This window comes from Drosophila ficusphila, unplaced genomic scaffold, assembly GCF_018152265.1.
Source record: "Drosophila ficusphila isolate 14025-0441.05 unplaced genomic scaffold, ASM1815226v1 contig_198, whole genome shotgun sequence".
Taxonomy (NCBI): Eukaryota; Metazoa; Arthropoda; class Insecta; order Diptera; family Drosophilidae; genus Drosophila; species Drosophila ficusphila.
The window spans coordinates 2,050,633-2,071,584 of NW_025064092.1; the positions used below are offsets into that span (position 1 = coordinate 2,050,633).

The 20,952-nt window shown below is 49.2% G+C and overlaps 5 protein-coding genes across 5 annotated transcripts; 2 read left to right on the forward strand and 3 right to left on the reverse strand.

Annotated features, from left to right (window-relative positions):
* Positions 1–668: 668 nt before the first annotated feature.
* LOC108094619 lies at positions 669–2,317 on the reverse strand. The gene has a single exon (XM_017195302.2). The coding sequence runs from the start codon at positions 2,214–2,216 to the stop codon at positions 669–671; it is 1,548 nt and encodes a 515-aa protein (XP_017050791.1). The 5' UTR covers positions 2,217–2,317.
* Positions 2,318–2,629: 312 nt separating this feature from the next.
* On the forward strand, positions 2,630–9,468 carry LOC108094626 (anaphase-promoting complex subunit 1). Its single transcript, XM_017195313.2, has 8 exons — positions 2,630–3,792; positions 3,852–3,975; positions 4,033–4,194; positions 4,249–5,458; positions 5,516–7,554; positions 7,617–8,051; positions 8,108–8,690; positions 8,757–9,468. Exons 1-8 carry the CDS (start codon positions 2,721–2,723, stop codon positions 9,231–9,233), a joined length of 6,102 nt encoding a protein of 2,033 aa, XP_017050802.1. The 5' UTR covers positions 2,630–2,720; the 3' UTR covers positions 9,234–9,468.
* Positions 9,469–9,565: 97 nt separating this feature from the next.
* LOC108094627 (P3 protein) lies at positions 9,566–11,707 on the reverse strand. Its single transcript, XM_017195315.2, has 2 exons — positions 10,538–11,707; positions 9,566–10,131 (listed from the first exon to the last, which is right to left on the reverse strand). Exons 1-2 carry the CDS (start codon positions 11,576–11,578, stop codon positions 9,823–9,825), a joined length of 1,350 nt encoding a protein of 449 aa, XP_017050804.1. The 5' UTR covers positions 11,579–11,707; the 3' UTR covers positions 9,566–9,822.
* Positions 11,708–12,729: 1,022 nt separating this feature from the next.
* Positions 12,730–15,153, reverse strand: LOC108094708 (adenosylhomocysteinase). Its single transcript, XM_017195445.2, has 3 exons — positions 15,009–15,153; positions 14,601–14,791; positions 12,730–13,978 (listed from the first exon to the last, which is right to left on the reverse strand). The coding sequence occupies exons 1-3, from the start codon at positions 15,031–15,033 to the stop codon at positions 12,896–12,898; spliced, it is 1,299 nt and encodes a 432-aa protein (XP_017050934.1). The 5' UTR covers positions 15,034–15,153; the 3' UTR covers positions 12,730–12,895.
* A 456-nt stretch (positions 15,154–15,609) lies between these two features.
* On the forward strand, positions 15,610–19,234 carry LOC108094702 (secretory carrier-associated membrane protein 5). The gene is made up of 5 exons (XM_017195438.2): positions 15,610–15,804; positions 15,961–16,188; positions 16,819–17,020; positions 17,373–17,502; positions 17,591–19,234. Exons 1-5 carry the CDS (start codon positions 15,742–15,744, stop codon positions 17,997–17,999), a joined length of 1,032 nt encoding a protein of 343 aa, XP_017050927.1. The 5' UTR covers positions 15,610–15,741; the 3' UTR covers positions 18,000–19,234.
* Positions 19,235–20,952: the final 1,718 nt, after the last annotated feature.

The window sequence follows — 20,952 nt, forward strand, 5'->3', positions numbered from 1 at the left end:
TTTTCAAGGGACATACCTCTAAAAGTTTGTAATTTAATTCCCCAACAAACTGCATTACTAGTTCAATTTTTATAGCAGAGTAACAGGGTTTTCCTCACAATAATTGTAAACTGATAACGCGCCTCTTGCAAATTCAATAGCTTTATGGCACGCTCTTTGCATCGTTATCAAGGGGAATCTTTTTGATATTGGAACCACTGTAAAGTTTGATTTGGAACATAAACAGCTGAACGTCACCAACTACTCGACAATAAACCCATGAGTCAGCGGTGATAGGTGGGTTTTATCATGTAATTTGTTTGGGTGGCGGGGAAATCTTCCGCCAAGAATGTTTATCAGCTAATTGATCGTTCCTTGATTGGTTTGACTTCAAACAAAACCACACATTTAATCAGTTAAAGTGGTAAGGTTACGTGCACCAGCTCAAAAATAACGTATATGCATTAACAAGTAAATAAATAAGTTGTTATTGGTAGTCTTATGATTTTTAAAGAGAACTTTTAAGCGAGCATTAATCAAAATAACTAATCACTAATCAGTTCATCAGTTAGTTAAAAAACAAACTCAACAAACTCGTAGCAATCCTTGTGATTTGATTACCGAAAACGGTGACTCACCTTATAGGATTAGTCCCACTAATCCGCCTACTCCTCCAGTCTCTTCTAATCCTACGAATCACAGGAAAGCCGCTTGGTATCGCCACTTGTAGTCAGTACGAACACGTAGTGGGTGCGCTGCTCGGCGAGGAGGTGCCACAGAGAAGCGGGCAACTGGAAGCGGAGCACAGGTGCCTCCACCTCGCTGCTGCCACTGCGCCTCGTCTCGAACTCCTCGTAGTGGGCGACCAGACTATTCTGATTGCAGCGCAGCTCGACCAGTCGGAGCGGCCTGCTGGACACGATTTCCTTGGTGGCCCAACTCAACTGGATTTCAGCGGGCCCACAGCTTCCGCTGGCAGTCTGCTCCAGTTCGAGATTGAGCCAGCGATGTTGGGCCAGAATCACGGCGCAGTTGCGGGCAAAATAGAAGCTGTCGTGGCGTCTTTGGTTGTGATAGTTGTCCAACAGCTGGCTGCTGGACTGCTGCAGTTTTAGTTTGGTGAATCGCGGCCGATGGCCGGCAGCTGCCTCCGATGAGCTAGCGGCTTTCCTGGCTCCCGGTGCCGCCACGATCCTCTGTGGTAAATGCTCCGTGGGCTGGTCCACGGTCAAGACGCGATTCAAGTAGTCGAAGCCCTGACCCATCACACCCTCGCTGGTGTGGCCCAGATCGAAGCAGTGCCCCAATTCGTGGCACACGGCGCCCAAAGTGCTGGCATAAACGCCGCCGTAGGTCCTTCTGTAGTTGCTCTCGTCCGGCAGTCGGGCAATGTCCACGCGTTCCGCACTCCGCACACAGTCACCGATCTCCGAGAAGCTCCGAGGCCAGGCGTAGAAGTGGGCACTCCCGAATAATGCGAGTCCTCCACCGCCCAAGGCAGCGTGCCCCTTTAAATGCCGCCGGATGTTCGCGTACGAGGTGTCTCCGCTGGCCAACAGTGCGTCGCCGTCGTAGCGTGTGCAGGCCACAAAGGCCACGAACTTGAGGAGCAACTGGTGGCCCCACTGCGGGCAGGCGATGATCTCGCCGGCCAAGAGCTGCCACAACTCGTCCTCGCTCTTGGACAGTGCCTCCTCGCGGGTCAATTGGCTGCGGAAGGAGCAGCACGGGCCGTTCAAGGTGAACGTTCGATTGGGAAAGCCAGCTGCGTGCAGTTTGTGGGCGTAGATGCACTGCACCAGGCGCAGATTCAAATCGATCAGCGAGTGAAACTGGCGCTGCTGCTCCTCTGGTCTCTCCTCGTCCCGGCAGAGCACATACAATGGCTGCACCCGGTAGGAGCTGCTGCGGGGCTTGTAACTGAACCTGATCAAGCGGGCGGCGCTGCAAGATCTCAGTTCCAGGAGGCAAACAATCTCCTCGTCGGTGTTCCCCCGCTCGGGTTGCTCCAAATCGAAAAGGAGCTTGAACTCGCCGGCGGCCGAGAGTTGGGTGAGTTGCTCCCGCGAAGAATTCTCGGGGAGATCGAGGGTGGCCTTTAGTTGACGCGCCGTGGAACACTTGGGCGAAAGGCGTCCTTTGACCAACAAAATGCCGTGCTGCACGCGCTCCGCCTCCAACGGCTGCTCAACCTCGATGCTGTGCACGCGCTTGCAGCCGGCGGTGCCGCTGCTCATTGCCAATCCTCTCCAGAATCGCCGTCTACCGGTTTCCCTGGCCAAAGCCTTAAATTCCGATAATCCGGTGACAACAAAAAAGCACAACAAAACCCAGGACAGTGTTGCCAGACGTTGCGGATAACCGCTAAGGCTGCTTGCTATGGCACTCAAAAAACTACCGCTAGTAAACAAAGGCCAGCCAAAGCAAAAAATAAGAAATTTCCCATTTTGTTTGGGTTATCAGGAATTATTATTATCGTTTATAAAAAAACATATGCGTTTATCAAGCTTTAGATTTATGGTGGCTTGCATGGAGTTCAATATCTTCTCAAGTTATCGATAGAAAACTGGCAGTAGTGGGTACGCGCCATAACTAATGGAGAAAACATCAAAGTTGTCCAACTGTCGGAACACATCGAACATCGACTTTCGTTCCATCTCTACCAGCCGGTGCGCGGGACGTATAATTTGTAATAATTTAATTCCTCATTTGACACTCTGGATGCACCCGGCAATGCGGAAATGATCGCCGTCGCAGAACCGCCGCTGGAGTTTGTGCCGCGCGGGCGTCTGTCGGCCGCCGAGCACCCCGGTCCGCACGACCAGCCGCTGGCGCGTCACCAGCTGCCCACCTCGGAGTACCCACTGGTGCAGCGGCTGCAGAACGTAAACATCTCGTCGGCCGGACTGGAGGAGTCCCCAGCCGGCGGCCAGGAGTCCTGGACCATCCGTGAGCTGTACGACGACTACGAGGCAGCCGAGGAGCGGGCCGCCCGCCGACGCCAGTTGATCGAGCGGACAAAGCGATGCGGACCGAAGGCGGCGGCGGCCACACAGCTCACATCGCTGCCCCAGAGCCTGCTGGACCCGCCGCTCGAGCGGCGCGAGGAGCCGATGTGCGACTACATGGTGAACAATGAGGAGGAGCTGTATGTCCACCGGAACACGGTCGTTTGGACGCAGGGTTTTAAGGACGACGACGACGACGGGGACGGGGTTTACCGGCGCATGTGCTTCACCAGTGATTCGCCGGTGCGCTTTGCCTGCTTCCTCAATCGCAGCTTCGTCCGCGGACGGTTGGCCCAGCTGAAGGCAGCGGTTCAGTCGGATGATGACAAGCTCACCGCCATCTGTGTGATGGATGAGGACGCCCTGAGGGTCTACTGCAATGACGGCGAGGACTTCCTGGCCAATCTGGACTTTCCCGTCTCGCAGGTTTGGCAAACCAAGCACGGTTTGCTGCTAGAGAAGGACTCGAGCTCCGCATTGATATCACACCTCTCCATTCCGATGCCGCGGCTCTTCTCCATGTCGCATCCGCTGCACGAGGCCTGTCCAGTCGTCCTGAAGACCTCCACCGGCTCCACGGGCTACATGACCGAGCCGGAGTACAGTGTCGTCTTCACCACCGATGATTCGGATCTGGTGCTGCTGTACGACGCCAAGTTCTTCAAGCATTTCGTGGCTCGCCTGCGAAAGGTGACGCCGGACGAGGTCAACTATGTTGGCCAGCAGCAGGAGCTGGGCCAGACGCTGCTGGGACCGAGATCTCAGGCGGGAGGCAATAGCTTTAGTTCCACGAAGCAAACGGGCGGTGAGTTCTAAGGAGAAAAAGGGATAGAACATTGCATTTAAAACATATATAATTGCCAGCCACACCAAAAGCCACGAATACCTCGTTTTTGGGCAGGAACAACACAACCACGGGCCAGCCTAACTATTCCAAGTTCGGACTCAGCCAGTCGCAGTCTTTCAGTGGAGTCCTCGGCCAATCCAAGTAGGTTTCCACAACCTAGAATAAACTATTTTCTTATTGATAAACTCTTCTCTGCAGTCGCGCTTCTTTGGGCACTCCGCTGAGCCAATTGCAGAGCAGTATCAGCCAGCAGTCCATGTCCGTCAAGGATATGCGCAAGATGACGCACGTCAAGCCGGCCAAGCCCATTGAGCCGGAGATGTGTTTGGAGCACATCTGGACAGAGAACACTTACGGAACGTGAGTAGTACAGAGATGATGGGGTCCCTCAATTAAAGTGATTGCGATCCCCAGGCAACGCGAGTTCTGCGAGATGGCCACCCGAGCCTTCATCCACACGGATCTGGTGGGCCAGACGTTTCTCTGCTATTTGCTGGCCCGCTCTTGCCGCCTCCAGTTGGTCCGCCTCACTGGCTACGGCGGCAGTGAGGTACAGCTGTCGACTCTCGCATCCACGCTGTCCGCCAAGGATGCCGTGGGTCTCAACCGACTGCACATGATCGCCGTCCTCGATCCGAGCGGCAGTCTGATCCTCTACACGGGCACTGTGCTCATTTCCAAGGTGCACATCACGCCTTTGCTGGCGCCGAGTGCCATTCCCACGGCCACAGCCACACCCACACCCACACCCGCTCCGGCACCTCCGCCGGCTCCGCAGCAACTGAAGACACCGGTGGCAGCCAGAAGCACCGGCGGCAATCCTTCGAAGAGCAGTTCCTTTGCGGAGGTGCGACGGAGCAGCCTGCTGCCCACGAAAGCGCAGGCGGATCTCGCCGCCTTCGACGAGGAGCTGCACATGCTGTCACCCATCCAACCGCTGGCGGTTTCGTACACCCAAAGGCAGGCGCACAATGTGTGCAAGTCCCTCAGGGATCCGGCGGGCAATAGACTGACTTTGGTTTATGCCACCGGCAGAATGCTGAGGATCGCACTGCCGCTGCTGAACGACACGCGACTGCTGACCCGCTGTGTGGCCACTCTGCGGCAGGTTCTGAGTCCCGGGCAGTTCCTGCACTTCGTGATCCGTTGGTACAGCGCCAGGAATCCGCCGGGATCGCGGGACTACTCGATCGAGCAGGAATGGTTGCTTTTTCGGTGCACGCTGCTCGCCCTGATGGGCTTGACCGCTGCTCCCGATGTGGAAACGGCCGAGAGCTACGGAAGATGTGGCACACCGCTGCTGCAAACGCATTTCGGAGGAGCAACTGCCACGGGATCGGGTGACGGGTCCAATTGCAGCTCCAATTCCACGCTGGGCGCTCAGGATGAGCCGAAGAAACGGCGAAAGTACAATGACTGCGAGGACTTCACCGACGACGACTGGGAGTTCCTGCTGCTCCAGACGACACTGGCTCCCTGCGGAGCCGATGGTCACAGCTACAGCGTGGATGTCAGTGCCCCGCTCTTCCAAATGATACCGGCCATCTTCTTCAGCCTGCATTTACTGTACGAGGACCTCAAGCTGGACGCCGTCTTCTATTCAGCGCTTCCCTACCTGGCAACGGTGGGTAAACAATGAATTATGAACCAATAGGATCTTGACTATATCTCCCCTCTATAGTTTCTACACCAGTTGGCTATTGACATGCAGCTGGACAGCTACGTGCTGCACTACATCCTCGACTTTCCCGAGCTCTCCAATCGCACTGGCAAGCTCTCGTTGCTGGGAGCAGAGCACGGGGCCATGATGCTGCACCAGGAGCTGCTGCGCGTTCCGGCGCCCAGTGTGTTCGCCCAGCTGGAGCACATAATCGTCGGCGAGGAGGAGGTGCTGCCGTACAGCTTCGTGGCGTGTGTGAACGAGCGAAGTCGCAACTTGCTGCAGCTCGTTTCGCTGGTGGTCCACGGGCAGGAGCGCCTGAAGCACTGGTGGCAGCTGCTCGAGATTCCCGAGGCCGTGCAATCGAACTATCCGCGGCGGGTCAAGCGGAGCATTACGGCGGATGCGCCGCGCTGTCACCAGATGCTCGAGTTGATCCTGGCCATGCGGTTGACGCGGCGCGACATCGAGCGCTTTCCGGCGGCAGTGCATCTGATCGTGGCCGAGGCTCTCGAGCAGGCGCGTCTGTCGCCTCCCATGGGCTGCAGCATGGCTACCTACGAGCTCATCCTGCGGCCCGAACTGGCGGCCCATGCCCAACTGCCCTTCCTGGAGGCGAGCAATGGACAACCGCACTGCGGCCGGGTCTACAAGGAGGACTCCCTGTCGGCCAGGTGTCCTCCCACCGGAGGACCCGAGCCGGAGCCGCAGGAGCAATTGCGACACGACGACATGGACAACATGGACACGAAGCTGCTGCGCTTGCGCTTTCCCGACGACATGCGGGTGGAGGAAGTGCGTCGGCTGCTCAACAGCTCGGAACCGGTGGTCATCGAAGTGCAGCAGTCGCCGGGCACCAGTGACCACGAGTTCATCGAGGAGCAGGAGAAGCAACTGTTCGCTCTGTGTGCGAGAACGATGACCTTGCCTCTGGGCCGTGGAATGTTCACCCTGCGAACGATGATGCCCAGACCCAGCGACAGCCTGTCCATGCCCAAGCTGTGTCTGGTGGGCAGGGAGCCGGTGAAGGGAACCACCATCGAGATGCAGCAGATAGAGTTCCCTGCGAATATGCAGATGTGGCCATCGTTCCACAATGGCGTGGCGACGGGACTGAAGATCTCGCCGCAGGCCCAGGACATCGACTCCACGTGGATTGTTTACAACAAGCCGAAGGCGCAGGCGAACAACGCCCTGGAGCACGCCGGCTTCCTCATGGCCCTGGGCCTGAATGGCCACCTCAAGACGCTGTCCTTCATGAGTGTCTACAAGTATTTGGTCAAGTGCGACGAGATGACCAACGTGGGCCTCTTGCTGGGCATTTCGGCTGCCCATCGCGGCTCAATGGACACGAAGACCACCAAACTGCTGAGTGTTCACCTGGAGGCACTGCTGCCGGCCACCGCCATGGAGCTGGACATACCGCAGAGCACACAGGTGGCCGCTTTGATGGGCATCGGTCTGCTTTACCAGGGCTCGGCCAAGCGGCACATTGCCGAGGTGCTGCTGCAGGAGATCGGACGACCGCCGGGTCCCGAGATGGAGAACTGCGTGGAGCGCGAATCGTATGCCATGACGGCTGGACTGTCCCTTGGGTTGGTCACCCTGGGCCAGGGGGAATCGCCGGCGGGATTGAGGGATCTCCAATTGCCGGACACGCTGCACTATTACATGGTCGGCGGAGTGAAGAGACCCATTAGTGGCTCCCAAAAGGAGAAGTACCGACTGGCGTCCTTCCAAGTTCGAGAAGGCGATAACGTCAATATAGATGTCACCGCTCCCGGCGCCACTCTCGCCCTGGGATTGATGTTCTTCAATTCCGGCAATGCGGCAATCGCCGAGTGGATGCAGCCGCCGGATTCGCGGTATCTGCTGGACATGGTGCGTCCGGATTTCCTGCTGCTGCGCACCATTGCCCGGGGTCTGATCCTGTGGCAGGACATCCGACCCGACAACGAGTGGTTCCAGGCGCAGTTCCCGTCAACTCTGCGGATTCACCTGCTGCTTCCCTCGCACGACGATGAGCCCGCTGGCGAGGATGTGGACTACGAGGCCATCGCGTAAGTAGCGGGGATTCGTAAATTAAACTACGATGTGGCAATTAATTATACTCCTATTTTAGCCAAGCTTACTGCAACATTATGGCAGGAGCTGCATTCTGCATTGGTCTCAAGTACGCCGGCACGGAGGACATGGTGGCGTTCGCCACGCTGAGGGCCGTGATCAAGGAGTTCCTGAGCTTTCCCGGTACGGCAATGGGCGAGTGTACCGGCCGCACCACCGTTGAGAGTTGCCTGATGGTGCTGCTCATCTCCATTTCGCTGGTGTTCGCCGGTTCCGGCAACTGCGAGATCCTTCGCATCATCCGGTACTTGAGATCGCGTGTGGGACCGCAGTATCCGCACATCACCTACGGCTCCCACATGGCCATTCACATGTCGCTCGGTCTGCTCTTTCTCGGAGCGGGTCGTTTCACCATTGCCAAGACGCCGGAATCGATTGCAGCTCTGGTCTGCGCCTTCTTTCCCAAGTTTCCCATCCACAGTAATGATAATCGGTGAGGATGGATTCCGATTTCCAGAGAAGCAAAGCTTAACACTAATTTTTTCTTAGTTACCACCTGCAAGCACTGAGGCATCTTTATGTGCTCGCTGTGGAACCGCGCCTCTTCCTGACGCGCGACATTGACACCAACCAGCTGTGCCTGGCCAACATATCCGTACTGGAGATTGGCGCCAACGAGATGCGCCGCCTGCCCATCGCGCCCTGCATCCTGCCCGTGCTGAGCAGTCTGCAGCAAGTGGTTGTGGACGACGAGAACTACTGGCCAGTGTGCTTCGAGCGCTCCCGCAACTGGCATCAGTTGGAAAAGGCGCTGGAGATGAGTGCACCGATCGATATTAAGAAGCGCACCGGATGCCTCTCCCACTTGGAGGATCCCGATCGGCTGAAGAGCATGCTCGCCCAGACCCTAACCATGGAGCAGAGCATCTGCTGGCAGATTGACATGAACGATCTGCAGCAGTTCGCCAGCGAACGGATGGTCAAGCCGTTCCTGAGTCGCTGCCTGGAGACCAAGGGCACGGACCTGTCCTATCCGGAGCTGGTGAAGCGCCACCAGATGATGCTGCTCTTCTACAACGCAGTCGTCAAGGATCGAATGCACCTACTGCCCGTCTATTTAACGCTTTACGATGTAAGTGGGAAGCTCTTTGGGAATACTACTCAATATATTGACATTTAATATATCTTTTGTCCCCAGCACGTGACCAAGTCCATGCTGAATAACATCGATGTGTGGCAGCTGAAGCTGATCGATGCCTTCCTGAGTCGCGGCCGGGAGACGGAGCATCCGCTCATCTCCGTGGAACTCATCCAGATGATGCAGGAACTTTTCAAGCAGGAAATGGAGGACTCAACGCGCGAGTTGTGTCTGCCCTTGAGGGAGTTTCTCAGCCGAAAGCGACTGGATCCCAGCTATGTGACCACCGTCAGTGGTCCGGATCTGCAGCGCGCTTTCTGTGTGATCAACTACTATAACCTGTTGCCGAACATGCTGAATGGCGTGGACTTGAGTACGGGCACGGTGAACTATATGCGGTTGCTGTACGAATTCCGGCAACTCAACCTTGGCGCACACACCATATTTGGCCTGCTGAAGATCCTCCAGGCACTGTCCACCGAGGTGGTGACTCTGGACGAGGCGGCCCTTCTCGCCTACACAATGGCCACCCAATGATCCTCAATGGACATACTCTTCTACTAAGTCTAGAATATATGTGGTTATATATGCCTGGAATGTGGATGGATAGATATGCGCTTCATATACATTGTACATTTATTAGTGAAAGCCTCACGCTGAAGTTTTCTGCCTCACCATTAACAATTGTAACTTTTACTAAAAGTTATCTCGAACGCTAAAGAAAGAACTTAAGATGAATAACTGAAATAAATTGGCTTAAAAAGTTGTTAAATAGTAGGATTTTTTTTAAACCCTATTGCTACCTTTACCTTTACCTTACAGTAACAAAGTTCTATCAATTAAATCAGTTTGAAAGAGGAAACCATTTGTTCATTTGGATAAAGTTATAAATATCACTTTATTGTAAAATAATCAATACAAAATATGTGGGAGCGACTTAGGTGTAGGAAATTCTGGAACGTAAGACACTTGAGATTTATTGCATTCGTTGGTCCCCAAACACAGCTTGACTGCATCTCAGCCTTGTCTATATGCTACACGATGTATAAGTTATCAAAAACCAATATGTACAAATACTTTAACAGTGAAGCTAACGCAACAGCTATAAAGATTAGCATCTGAAGGCTCAAAAAATCCGCTCTGCCTCGGAAGCGGTGGCTTCGGTCGTTTTTGGTGCACAGCATCGTTTGTAGAGATAGATCCCCAGCAGGGGGAACGGTGTCATCACGGCCACCGACACTGGCACCACCGTGGTGAGGTCCGCCTCCGGCGATTCCAGCGTGGTTGTGAGCAGGAAGATCGCGATGCCCGTGTTCTGGATGCCTGTCTCAATGGCGATGGTCAGAGCGTCGGCGGCATTTTGATGGAGCAACTTGGCCGCCAGCCAGGCGAATGTGTAGCCCAGACCTGGCAAAGCCATTCCAGCCACAGCGATCTGCGGAGAGTAATAATCATAATAATTCATTTGTTGCACTTTTAAAAGCTTAAGAATAAATGTAATTACCCAAGGTTTGGTTTATTAACATCTATTTGATTTGTGTTATCTTGGGTTTGATCTTAAAAGCATAGTTCTGCAAAGCAGGTTAATCTGGTTTTTTATATTTAAATGTGACTAGTTTGCTGTATTTAAGAGCATCAATTCTTTGTATTCATGTTATAAAAATTAGAATAATAAAATATAATTGATAAAAAAATTGTTTCGCCCTTTACTCATTTATTTAGCCCAGCTGTAAAGTAAACTCTAACTCTTACTAAGATTTAATTAAGCAAAAGGTACTATCCGCTAATGCTCCTAATCTTAGATAACTCCTAAACTCTGCAGGAGCAGATTTGCATCTCACCTGCCAGGAGAACAAGTAGAACAGATAGTAGTTGGTGATGATGGCGAAGACGACGATAAACAGGATAAGGCAGCCAGAGATGGGCTTTAGCAGGCGGACCAGGATCCTAGTTAGTCGCGGCAGTCGCTTCTGGATGAGCAGCCCCACCAGCAGCGGAACAATCAGGCAGCCGCAGTAGGTGGCTATCTTTTCGTAGGGCACCTGGATGCCCGCTCGCTCGAAGATCAGCTGCCCGAGTGTAAAAACCCACAGAGGCATCGTCGCGAAGGCGGCAACATTACAAACAGTGGTCATCAGCACGGAGAGATGGATATTCCCGCCCAGCACGGCGGTCCACGTGTTCGATGCTCCTCCGCTGGGCGAAATGCCGGTGAAGAAGAGACCCAGCTGCATGGCCGGTGCCTGGGGAAATATGAAGACACCGAGGGCGTAGCTCAGCAGGGGCATACCCACCACCTGCATCACGAATCCGATGCAGGGACCAATGGGCCTGGTAATCAGACCCCTCAGCACATCCAGATTCAATGCAGCTCCAAAGTTGATGTACAGGAGCGACATCAGCAGTATAATGGAGCCCAGAAAGACATGATCCAGGACGCGATTTGGGCGCAAGATCTTTACATCCAACGAGCTATCGTTGCTCCAATTGGTGGGCAACTCACTGGAGTTCAACTGGGTGTCGTACAACCTCACTTCGATCTTCGTTTGGCCTAGGAAGTGGGCATCAACCTGAATGTGGCCCGTCCAGTCGCGTGTCTCCGTGTTGAAATCGTTCAGCGGAATGGTGCCGTTCTCCTCGGGAACGCTGGCCAAATTCGTGTCCACACTCTCCAAGCGGAAGTGGTATCGTTCCGGTTGCTGCAGCGTGGATAGAGCCAGGTTCTCTAAGGTAAGCTGCACCCGATCACCGCTTTCCATATGCAGTTTCAAGGAAGCCGGACGAAAGTGGGCCATCCATCCGTGAGTGGGTGAAAATGCCAGTCCCAGGGTGACCAACATGATCATCCATCCGGAACCAAGACATCTTCGATGCTGAGACATTTTCGCCGCCTGAGGATGATGTAATTTGCCAGCAGAAGGCAGGAATGTTTTGAATCTAAAACCCCTTTCGCACGCAACAAGTGTTCCAAGTGAAATGTACAAGAAAACGTGAAATCACACAATAACAATGAGTTTACAACTGCAATTGCAGGTGGAAGCGAGATGGCTTTATGTACTTGCCACGGCAAGAGAGTATTAGAGAGAGCGAGATGGGGCGACCATCTGGTAACCGGCCGCAATCAACGCTATCTGTGTGAAGGTTGGGCCGTTGCTAATCTCGAATACCCTACGATTGTGGTGAGCGAGATAACGATAAGCACTTCACGCAGATGTGCGAGATGGATCACAAAACCGCTGAGTCACTCCAGAGGCGTAAGCAAGATTTCTAACAGGGTTCCAAAATCTTTTAAGAAAATACAATTTTTACTGTCATACATTTTTTTGCTTAGTGATTTCTGTCAACTAAGGTTTTCCATCTCTAAGGATTTCTGTCAACGCTCCGGGTCCTCTAAATATACGGCCAATTAGTATGTTAATAGTTGGAGATAAGGTTCTAGGCGCTGACCCCTACATAAAACAAATAAATAGTGTAGTTATTACCAAGACTAAATTTGCTTACGCAAATATGCTACTACATTTTAGATTTCGTTTGGATTTGATTTAAGAGATTTATTTTCGCCCTTGACCTTAACTATTTAAAGAAATCCCAACTTGTTGAGTCACTGTTATTTTCACGTTGTAATAACCACAACTGATAAGTTTTAGAAAATAGCATGATTTCAATAACATGTGTTTTGAATTAAAAAACAAGTTTGGGAGATTCTGCATGTTCACGCTAATGTTTTTGTGTGACAAAGTTGATAGTGGAATTATTTTGACAATGCTATTTGTTTTATAAAGTTGTATTTATTTGTTTTAAGTTATTCGGAATCACCTCAACCAAATTAAAATACGAAGAATTATTAAAATTACAGCCCATTAAAATCCTTTTTAATTTGTATTTTAGGTAAATACTAAACATTTGAAAGGTCTCTACTAGAAGCTTAAGAGAAAATGTAAACCTCTACGCGTAAGTTAAGCTCTATGTCAAATTTTTTACCCAAACATATATACCCTTTCATTTTTGTGTAGAGGAAAAACATTGTAGCATGTTGTGGGTTTTTCTCTCGCTGAGAGTACGTGAGATGAGTTTTTATTGGAGCCTAGGTGAACAGTGAAATGCGCAAGCAATAGATAACTAGTGGGTCCGATTCGGATTCGGACTCGGATTTGGTTACGGGTTCGGAACCGGTTGGCGGTTGGTTCGGGATCAAGTGCTCAGTACCGGTAGTGATCGGGCTTGAAGGGACCAGTCTGCGCGACGCCCAAGTAGCTGGCCTGCTTGTCCGTCAGCTTGGTGAGCTTCACGCCGAGCTTCTCCAGATGCAGACCGGCCACCTCCTCGTCGAGGATCTTGGGCAGGACGTGAACGCCAACGGCGTACTTATCGGACTTGGTCCACAGCTCGATCTGGGCGAGCACCTGGTTGGTGAAGGAGTTGGACATCACGAAGCTGGGATGGCCGTGGGCACAGCCCAGATTCACCAGACGACCCTCGGCCAACAGGATGATGTGCTTGCCATTTGGCATCGTGTAGCGATCCACCTGTGGCTTCACGTTCACCTTCTCCTTGGCATTCGCGTTTAGCCAGTCGACATCGATTTCGATGTCGAAGTGACCGATGTTGCAGACGATCGCGTCGTCGGGCATCTGGAGAATGTGCTCGCCGGTAATGATGTCCCGGCAGCCGGTGGTAGTCACAAAGATGGAGGCCTCCTTGCTGGCCTCCTCCATGGTGGTCACCTCGTAGCCCTCCATTGCCGCCTGCAGAGCGTTGATCGGATCGATCTCGGTGACGATAACACGGCCGCCGAATCCCTTCAACGCCTGGGCACAGCCCTTGCCCACATCGCCGTATCCGGCCACGCAGCAAACCTTGCCGGCGATCATCACGTCCGTGGCGCGCTTGATGCCATCGATCAGCGACTCCCGGCAACCGTAGAGGTTGTCGAACTTGCTCTTGGTCACCGAATCGTTGACATTGATCGCGGGTATGCCCAGGCGACCCTCCTTGAACATCTTGTACAGATTGTGAACGCCAGTGGTCGTCTCCTCGCTCAGACCCTTGATGCCCTTCAGGTATTGGGGGAATTTCTCGTGCACCAGATTGGTCAGATCGCCGCCATCGTCGAGGATCATGTTCAGGGGCTGGCCGTCGGGGAAGACCAAGGTCTGTTCGATGCACCACAGGTACTCCTCGTCCGTCTCGCCCTTCCAGGCGTACACCGGCACACCGGTGGCAGCGATCGCCGCCGCAGCATTATCCTGGGTACTGAAGATGTTGCAGCTGGACCATTGAACCTGTTGGACATAAAAATGCATATGAAAATTTAACATAGGCATAAGGATTTTAATTTAAAAATGTACTTCTGATAGCAGACGTGTCTTACTATTTATTATTATTGTTGTTAAAATAATCAATTATTTGTTTATGATATATAAAGTAACTAAAAAAAATCAATGCTCTTTTCTTAAAGTTTAACATTAATATTTTAAAATGGTTGCCATGTGCGAGGATCAAAAAACAAAACGTGCTGCGTCAGAGGAAATAACAATCTGGAGGTGTTATCTTGGGTGCCTTGAACTTGCCCCCCGTTAAACGAAAGTTTTGTTATTCAAATTAAGGCATAAACAAAAGATGGGACGAGACCAGCCCTTGGACACTGATAGGAAGTATTTATCTGTCCAACTATCTCGCATAAAAATGAATTTACAATTTCAACTTACAAAACTAAATAGAAGCTCAATTGTATAAATTAAAATTCTATTTACTTTTTAAAAGTGATAATATAAAATACGTAAAAGCCTGCTATTGGAAAAATGAATGAAACTCCAATCTTTCTACTTTTTGGTACATTTTCAACTCTTAACTAAGTGGTATGATATGTTGTGGCATGCAGAGATGCCAAGGAATACAACGCACCTGAGCGCCAAGTTCGACGAGGGTCTCGATGAGGACGGCCGTCTGGACGGTCATGTGCAGGCAGCCAGTGATGCGGGCGCCCTTGAGGATCTTCGAGGGACCGTACTTCTTGCGGCAGGCCATCAAGCCGGGCATCTCGTTCTCCGCAATGATGATCGCCTTGCGTCCCCATTCCGCCAGACTGATATCGGCTGTAATAATCGGTGGAAATATGGGAGATAGGGTCAGATAAGCAAGCGCTGTTGATTTATACACCTTATGGTGGCTTTTTGCGCCCAGCAACAACGTGTTCCCGATTTTGTGTCTCTATTTTAACCTCAGAAACATGTGCTCGTGTGGATTGCACATGTTTGCCGGCCGGTGATTCGGAGCTCCTTAACCCCCCTGGGGTTTATATTTATAACTCACCGACTTTGTAGCTGGGCTTCGACATTCTTGCAAGGATTGGTAGTCTGGACTTGGAGCAGATGGAATCGCAAACAACCGAATTGGAGACGCGGGCAGCGGTTAATGAATCTCGATCCAAAACACAAGATTCCAACTGGAGTGGATTGGCGGCACCAGGGCTGGCAACTAGTTCTTAAGGAACCGGTTCAGCGGAGTCTGTTATCGATTGTACTTTCAACTTAATTTATTAATTTAAATTAACTGGTTAATAAGCAATTACAATTTTTTTCTTGTATAATTCAACATTTTTTAACTTCAGGTATTGTTATTTTTTTTCATAGTGGTTGAATCACAAACAAATTGCATATGCGTATTTCTGTTCCTATTAAACTATGGTATACATGTGTATGTTCAATCATGATAGTTAAGGTTTGCTTCTCAATATTATGATGTTGATACTTTTAAAAAGTATTTATGTGAAATATTAAATAAAGTTGTTGTGTATTAATGAAAAGGTTATTTAAATATTAATTTTATTAATCTTGTCGATAGTTGGCTACGCGAAACACAATTAATAAAGTAATAACTGACAAGATCTTTACATTATACTCGCTCGGTCACACTGCATTCGTGTCGTACGGCCACACTGGCGGCTAAAAGAAGAGTCATAGGGAAAATATACACAGCAAGAAAGTAAAGTGCGAACTAGTGCGTTTTCTTGGTCAGCGAACAGCCGAAACCCAAAGCAGCACCCATGTCCGGTTCCGGTCTCGACGAGAATCCCTTCGGGGAGCCCAATCTGGATAATCCGTTTGCGGTAAGGCGATTAAAGAGCAGAAGCCGAAGAAAAAACCCATCGCACACATACACGTATGCAGGGGTTTGGGGGTATGCGCATGTGTGTGTGTGTTGGGTGCATTCGTCACATATGTTGCGCGAATTGATTTCTGATTGGGACTCTCACAACCGGCAGGATCCCGCCATCCAACAGGCACGACGCCTTCAGAGCGGCGCCGCGCTCGTCTCGCTGGAGGACTACAACCCGTTCGAGGAGCAGGCCAAGCCGCAGCTGCAGATCAACTCGACGAACACGGCGGCGGTGGTGCAGCCGCTGTCGCAGAACATTCCGCCCCCGCAAACCAGTTCGCTGGGCGCCTCGGCGCCGAGCACCAGCATACAGATCACTTCGGAGGAGTTGCAGGTAACCCACTTGGCCGGCCAGCTCGCATTACCGCCCCGCAGCACAGTAAACACTCGTTGTGGTGCACAAATACTATTACATACATCATCGCATATCAAATCTGTAGAGCAAACAATGATAGGGTGCCCAAGATCTATACTTCCAATCACAGAAGTTCAATTTCTAATGTCAGTACAGTAAACACTGATAAAAGAATATCAGTTCATCCAGTAAGTCTGCACAGTCGACACATACACATCATTAGTTGCCACGACAGTTGGCTGCCCCTTAAATCTTTGCATTAAACACTAGTGGTAGAACAGAATTATGACGTGCATAACACACATCTCACGGCCCACAAAATGAATGCGCAGATAACCATACTTATCTCACGCTCTATATGATAAATCCGCTTTCCAGTGTTTATCTAGCAAAGACTAGAGGTTGCCGCGATGAATATTCACTGTGTAAACTGCGGTTTCCCTTGATTTACTTGGCTTCACAAGCCCTACTTATAAGTACAAGAAAAACTAATGTGTGTGACCCTCATTTATGGTAAACTCTTATTAAAGCCGCATATCTATTCATAGTTTTTAAATTTGAAAATAATATAATTATGCTTATAATCTGACTTTTTTTTATCACATTTAGCGCCGGCAGGAGGAACTGGACCGCAAGGCCGCCGAGTTGGACCGCCGCGAACAGCAGCTGCAGGGCAATGTGCCGCAGTTAAACAACTGGCCTCCGCTGCCGGACAACTTCTGTGTGAAGCCGTGCTTCTACCAGGACATCGAGGTGGAGATACCGCCCGAGTTCCAGAAACTGGTTAAGCGATTGTACTACATATGGATCTGTGAGTATTCGTTTTTTATGGCTATATTTTTATATTGTTTCGCTGATAAGGGGCCGTAGGTTGGGATGTGTCATCGCGTGAGGTTCGCAAACTGTTGTAAAATGATTAATCAGATGTATGTAGCCATGGCTAATCGTATTAAAAATGTGTGTGGCTTTGTGCAAAAATTGCAGCTAAAGAGACGAAGTAAACTAATTTTGACATCCAGAAATGTTTACGAATGTATAACATTCACGCCATTATTTTTATCATTCCTTATATATTTGTTATTTATAAATATGTAGTTTTATTTTCCCAATGCCCGCAAAAATTCCTAGCAATGGAAATAAACAATGCATTATATTCCTGACAGTTTACACCATGACGTTGTTGGCCAATGTAGTTGGAGGGCTAATTCTATTGTTTCATGCTGGCGAGTTTGAGACCTTCTTCCTGGCCATCTTCTACACGATGCTCTTCTCGCCCGCCTCGTATGTCTGCTGGTGAGTTTGCCTTTGCATCCGAATGGGTTCATTCATTCGTATTAATTGGTATTCACGCGTATTAAAACAATTCCTGATTTATCCTCAGGTTCCGACCGGCGTACAAGGCATTCCGCAACGACTCGAGCTTCAATTTCATGGTCTTCTTTTTCATCTACTTCTTTCAAACATTGTACTCGATCGCGCAGACTGTTGGTTTCAATAAGATGGGCTACTGTGGCTTCATTACGGCCATCGGGCAGTTCGATGGTCAGGCGGCGGGCATAATCGTTGGCATCCTGCTGCTGGGCGTGTCCTTCTGCTTCGCAGCGGTGGCCGTGGCCAATGTGCTGATGATCACCAAGATTCACTCCATCTACCGCAGCACAGGGGCCAGCATGGCCAAGGCCCAGGCGGAGTTCACCACCGAGTTTCTGCGCAACCAGCATGTCCAGGAGGCGGCTTCCTCGGCCGTCAACACGGCCATCAATTCGCAGTTCAACAACAGCAGGTACTAAGGACACTCTGCATTACCGGGGATCTGATCAAATCAAAAGGATAATCAATCAATCAACCACGAACTCAAGCACTCATCCTGCTAAATTGGGACAGAAAGAGATGGTGACCGCGCCAACGAGAGGGAGATGGAGATGGAAATGGAGATGGAGATGGAAATGGAACATTTAATAAACATTGAAATAGCTTGAAAGTAATGGCAAAGTTAAACAAGAAACTAAAGCAAGCATTGGAGCATGGAACTAATAACTAATTGCTTTTGTGCATAAACAATTCCTAGAATGCCGTCGTCTTTATTACAAATAATTACTGTAATGATAACACACAAAAACACACAATGCATTAACAATATTTATAAACAGAGCGAAACTGAACTTAGAACTTAAACGGAAACTAAAACTAAAAAAAAAACAAACGAAGAAGAAAGGAAAAGTGAAAAATGAAAACTTTAACGGCGCCCGATGCCTTTGACACACAGCTGCAGCGTATTGGGAAGACAAGACATCTTAATCGTATGATATACATGCCTTCAAATACAATATCTAGGGTAAATTATTATGTGTGTGCCCTGTCAAATAATAGGAATCTGAAATAACCCCAGAGGAACCAGACACAAGGGTAAGCTCTGATAATGCTGCTGCTGATGATGATGTTTTCTAGTTCTTTAAGTCATTAAAACGATATAGGAATATTCCCAACTCCCCCCAACACACGCAACACACACATACATATATACGATCTTATATATATATATACATATATATATGTATACAAACATAATATAAATAATATATTTAACGCTTAAATTATAGAACTTTATCTCTTGTCGCCTTCGTCCGAGAAAACAAGAAAGCGAAAATCATTTTTCATCCAAGCTGTGGTCATACCCCCTTTCCCATTTCCCTTTCCCTTCCCCCCCGCACATAAAAACACGCCCCCTTTTCCTGACCCCCCTTGACCCCGTCTCTGTTCCGCACTCACATGAAATGTCGTGTTTTTTTGTAATCGTAATTGTTATATATTATCTATGTACATGAAGACAGCATATAAAATATTGATTCACATAAGTATTCACATTTTAGATACGTTTTGTTCGATTCTGTTTGCTTGCAAATCAAAGTTATGTTACGACCTATTAAAATTGAAGAACGATGATCTATCAATGTGTATTTGAAATTCAAGCAAAATTTATGATAAATTCCAAAATAATAATAAAATACTTATAGATGTAAAATGATTTCTGCTTTGTTATTTAATGGCGGCTATTTGGGGCCTTTTTTCAGACAAAAAATAATGGTTAATTTTAAGTCATAATTTGAGCCCGATTTAAAAGTATTATAAACCTCTAAACGATCGATTTGATAAATACTGCATTGACTGCGTTTGTATGATCTCATTACGGGTGAATATTCTGACCCTTTAACATGTCAAATATTTCAGATGGTTTGCAAAGAAGAGGACAAAACCAGATAAGTATAATCGCAAAATCAATTTGTAATCCCATCTCGGATTGATTTATAAAAACTCGTATATGGATTGGGTATTCCCATAAGTGTGATGGGATGTCTCCGAGACGTTTGTCAGCGCAGGATGAAATTTTCATTCGGCAAATGTTGAATTAAATCAACAACAGCAAATGGTCCTTTCCACACACTCACTCGCGTAATGCCATCAAATATTTGTGCTAGACTGGATACAGATGTATTTTCGAAAAATACATACATACATGCGAGTATATCTATGTGTAAGTGTGTGTGTGTGTGTGGCCCTCATACTTTGGTTAAAAATTGCGCATACGCCACGTTGGGGGAATATTTGCAACGATTTGTTTGCCATTTTGCTGGCAATCGAGAGAGCCGCAGAGCAGAGTCTATGAATAGAAACGAAGAATTGGTGGGAGGGGAAGGGAGTGGGAGGGGGGGTGAGGATAGTGGGGCTCTTGGGGCGGACCAGTAAAAAGCGAGAATGATGAGCAAATATGCTCGAGAGTGCTGCAGATGCAGAGGCAGTGGCAGTGGCAGTGGCAGATGCGGCAGATGCACTGCTGCCATCGTTAGTGGCAAATCCTTTTTGGCACACTTCAGTCGAAAGCCTGCATCACTCACGTGTTGCAGCTGGATATCCACCTGGTGGCTCGGCGTCGACATGGAATTGGAATTAGAAAGTGGAAGTGGAAGGTGAAAGGTGGAAGATGGCAGGTGGTAGGTGGTAGGCGGCAGGTGGGTCTCCTCGGTGGGATCGGGTTTCAGGGCTTGGGCCGGACGCTAATTGCTGACAACGATTTGCTATTGATTGCATTTTCACGCTGCTTGCGTGCCAAGAGCTCACGGAGCGAAGTCAAAGGACACGCTGTGACAAGGTAACCATATTGATTTTATGTCGCGCCAAGAATAACCAAGTAGTGCCACGTAATGCAGCTGGCTTTCTAGCCGAAAGTCAAAACTTCATCTCGCTCAGAAATAGCGCTGCTTTGGCCTTGATTTGTTGGCAAATCCAAATCAAAGTTGTTTCTGATCCTCAAGGATATTGTTGGGATGTTGCAAATTGAATTTAATTTATTCTCTTTTATGAAAATCATAAGATTATAAATTTTGAATCGAGCATCCTGATTCCAAGGGAATTTTAGAAGTCATTTTAAATCGAAATTAATTTTTAATTCACAACTATCAATTAAATAAAAATATAGTTTTCAAAGCTATATAGTGGCAAAGAATATTTCTAACTCAGCCGTAAAAATCCTCCCAAATTTGTTATGTTTGTTTGAAATGCTTAATGTATTATCCCAACTTTCCTAATAGGTTTTTAAGTATCTAAACTTGGGTTAATTATACATTTTTAGCAGACCATCCCCACACTTTACTTTTGAAACAAACACACATTTTTGCCGTGTCATTTTCCGCTCGACTGATAAACGCTTTCCGCTCGCTTGTCAGTCGCCGGCTTAGAAATCACTTA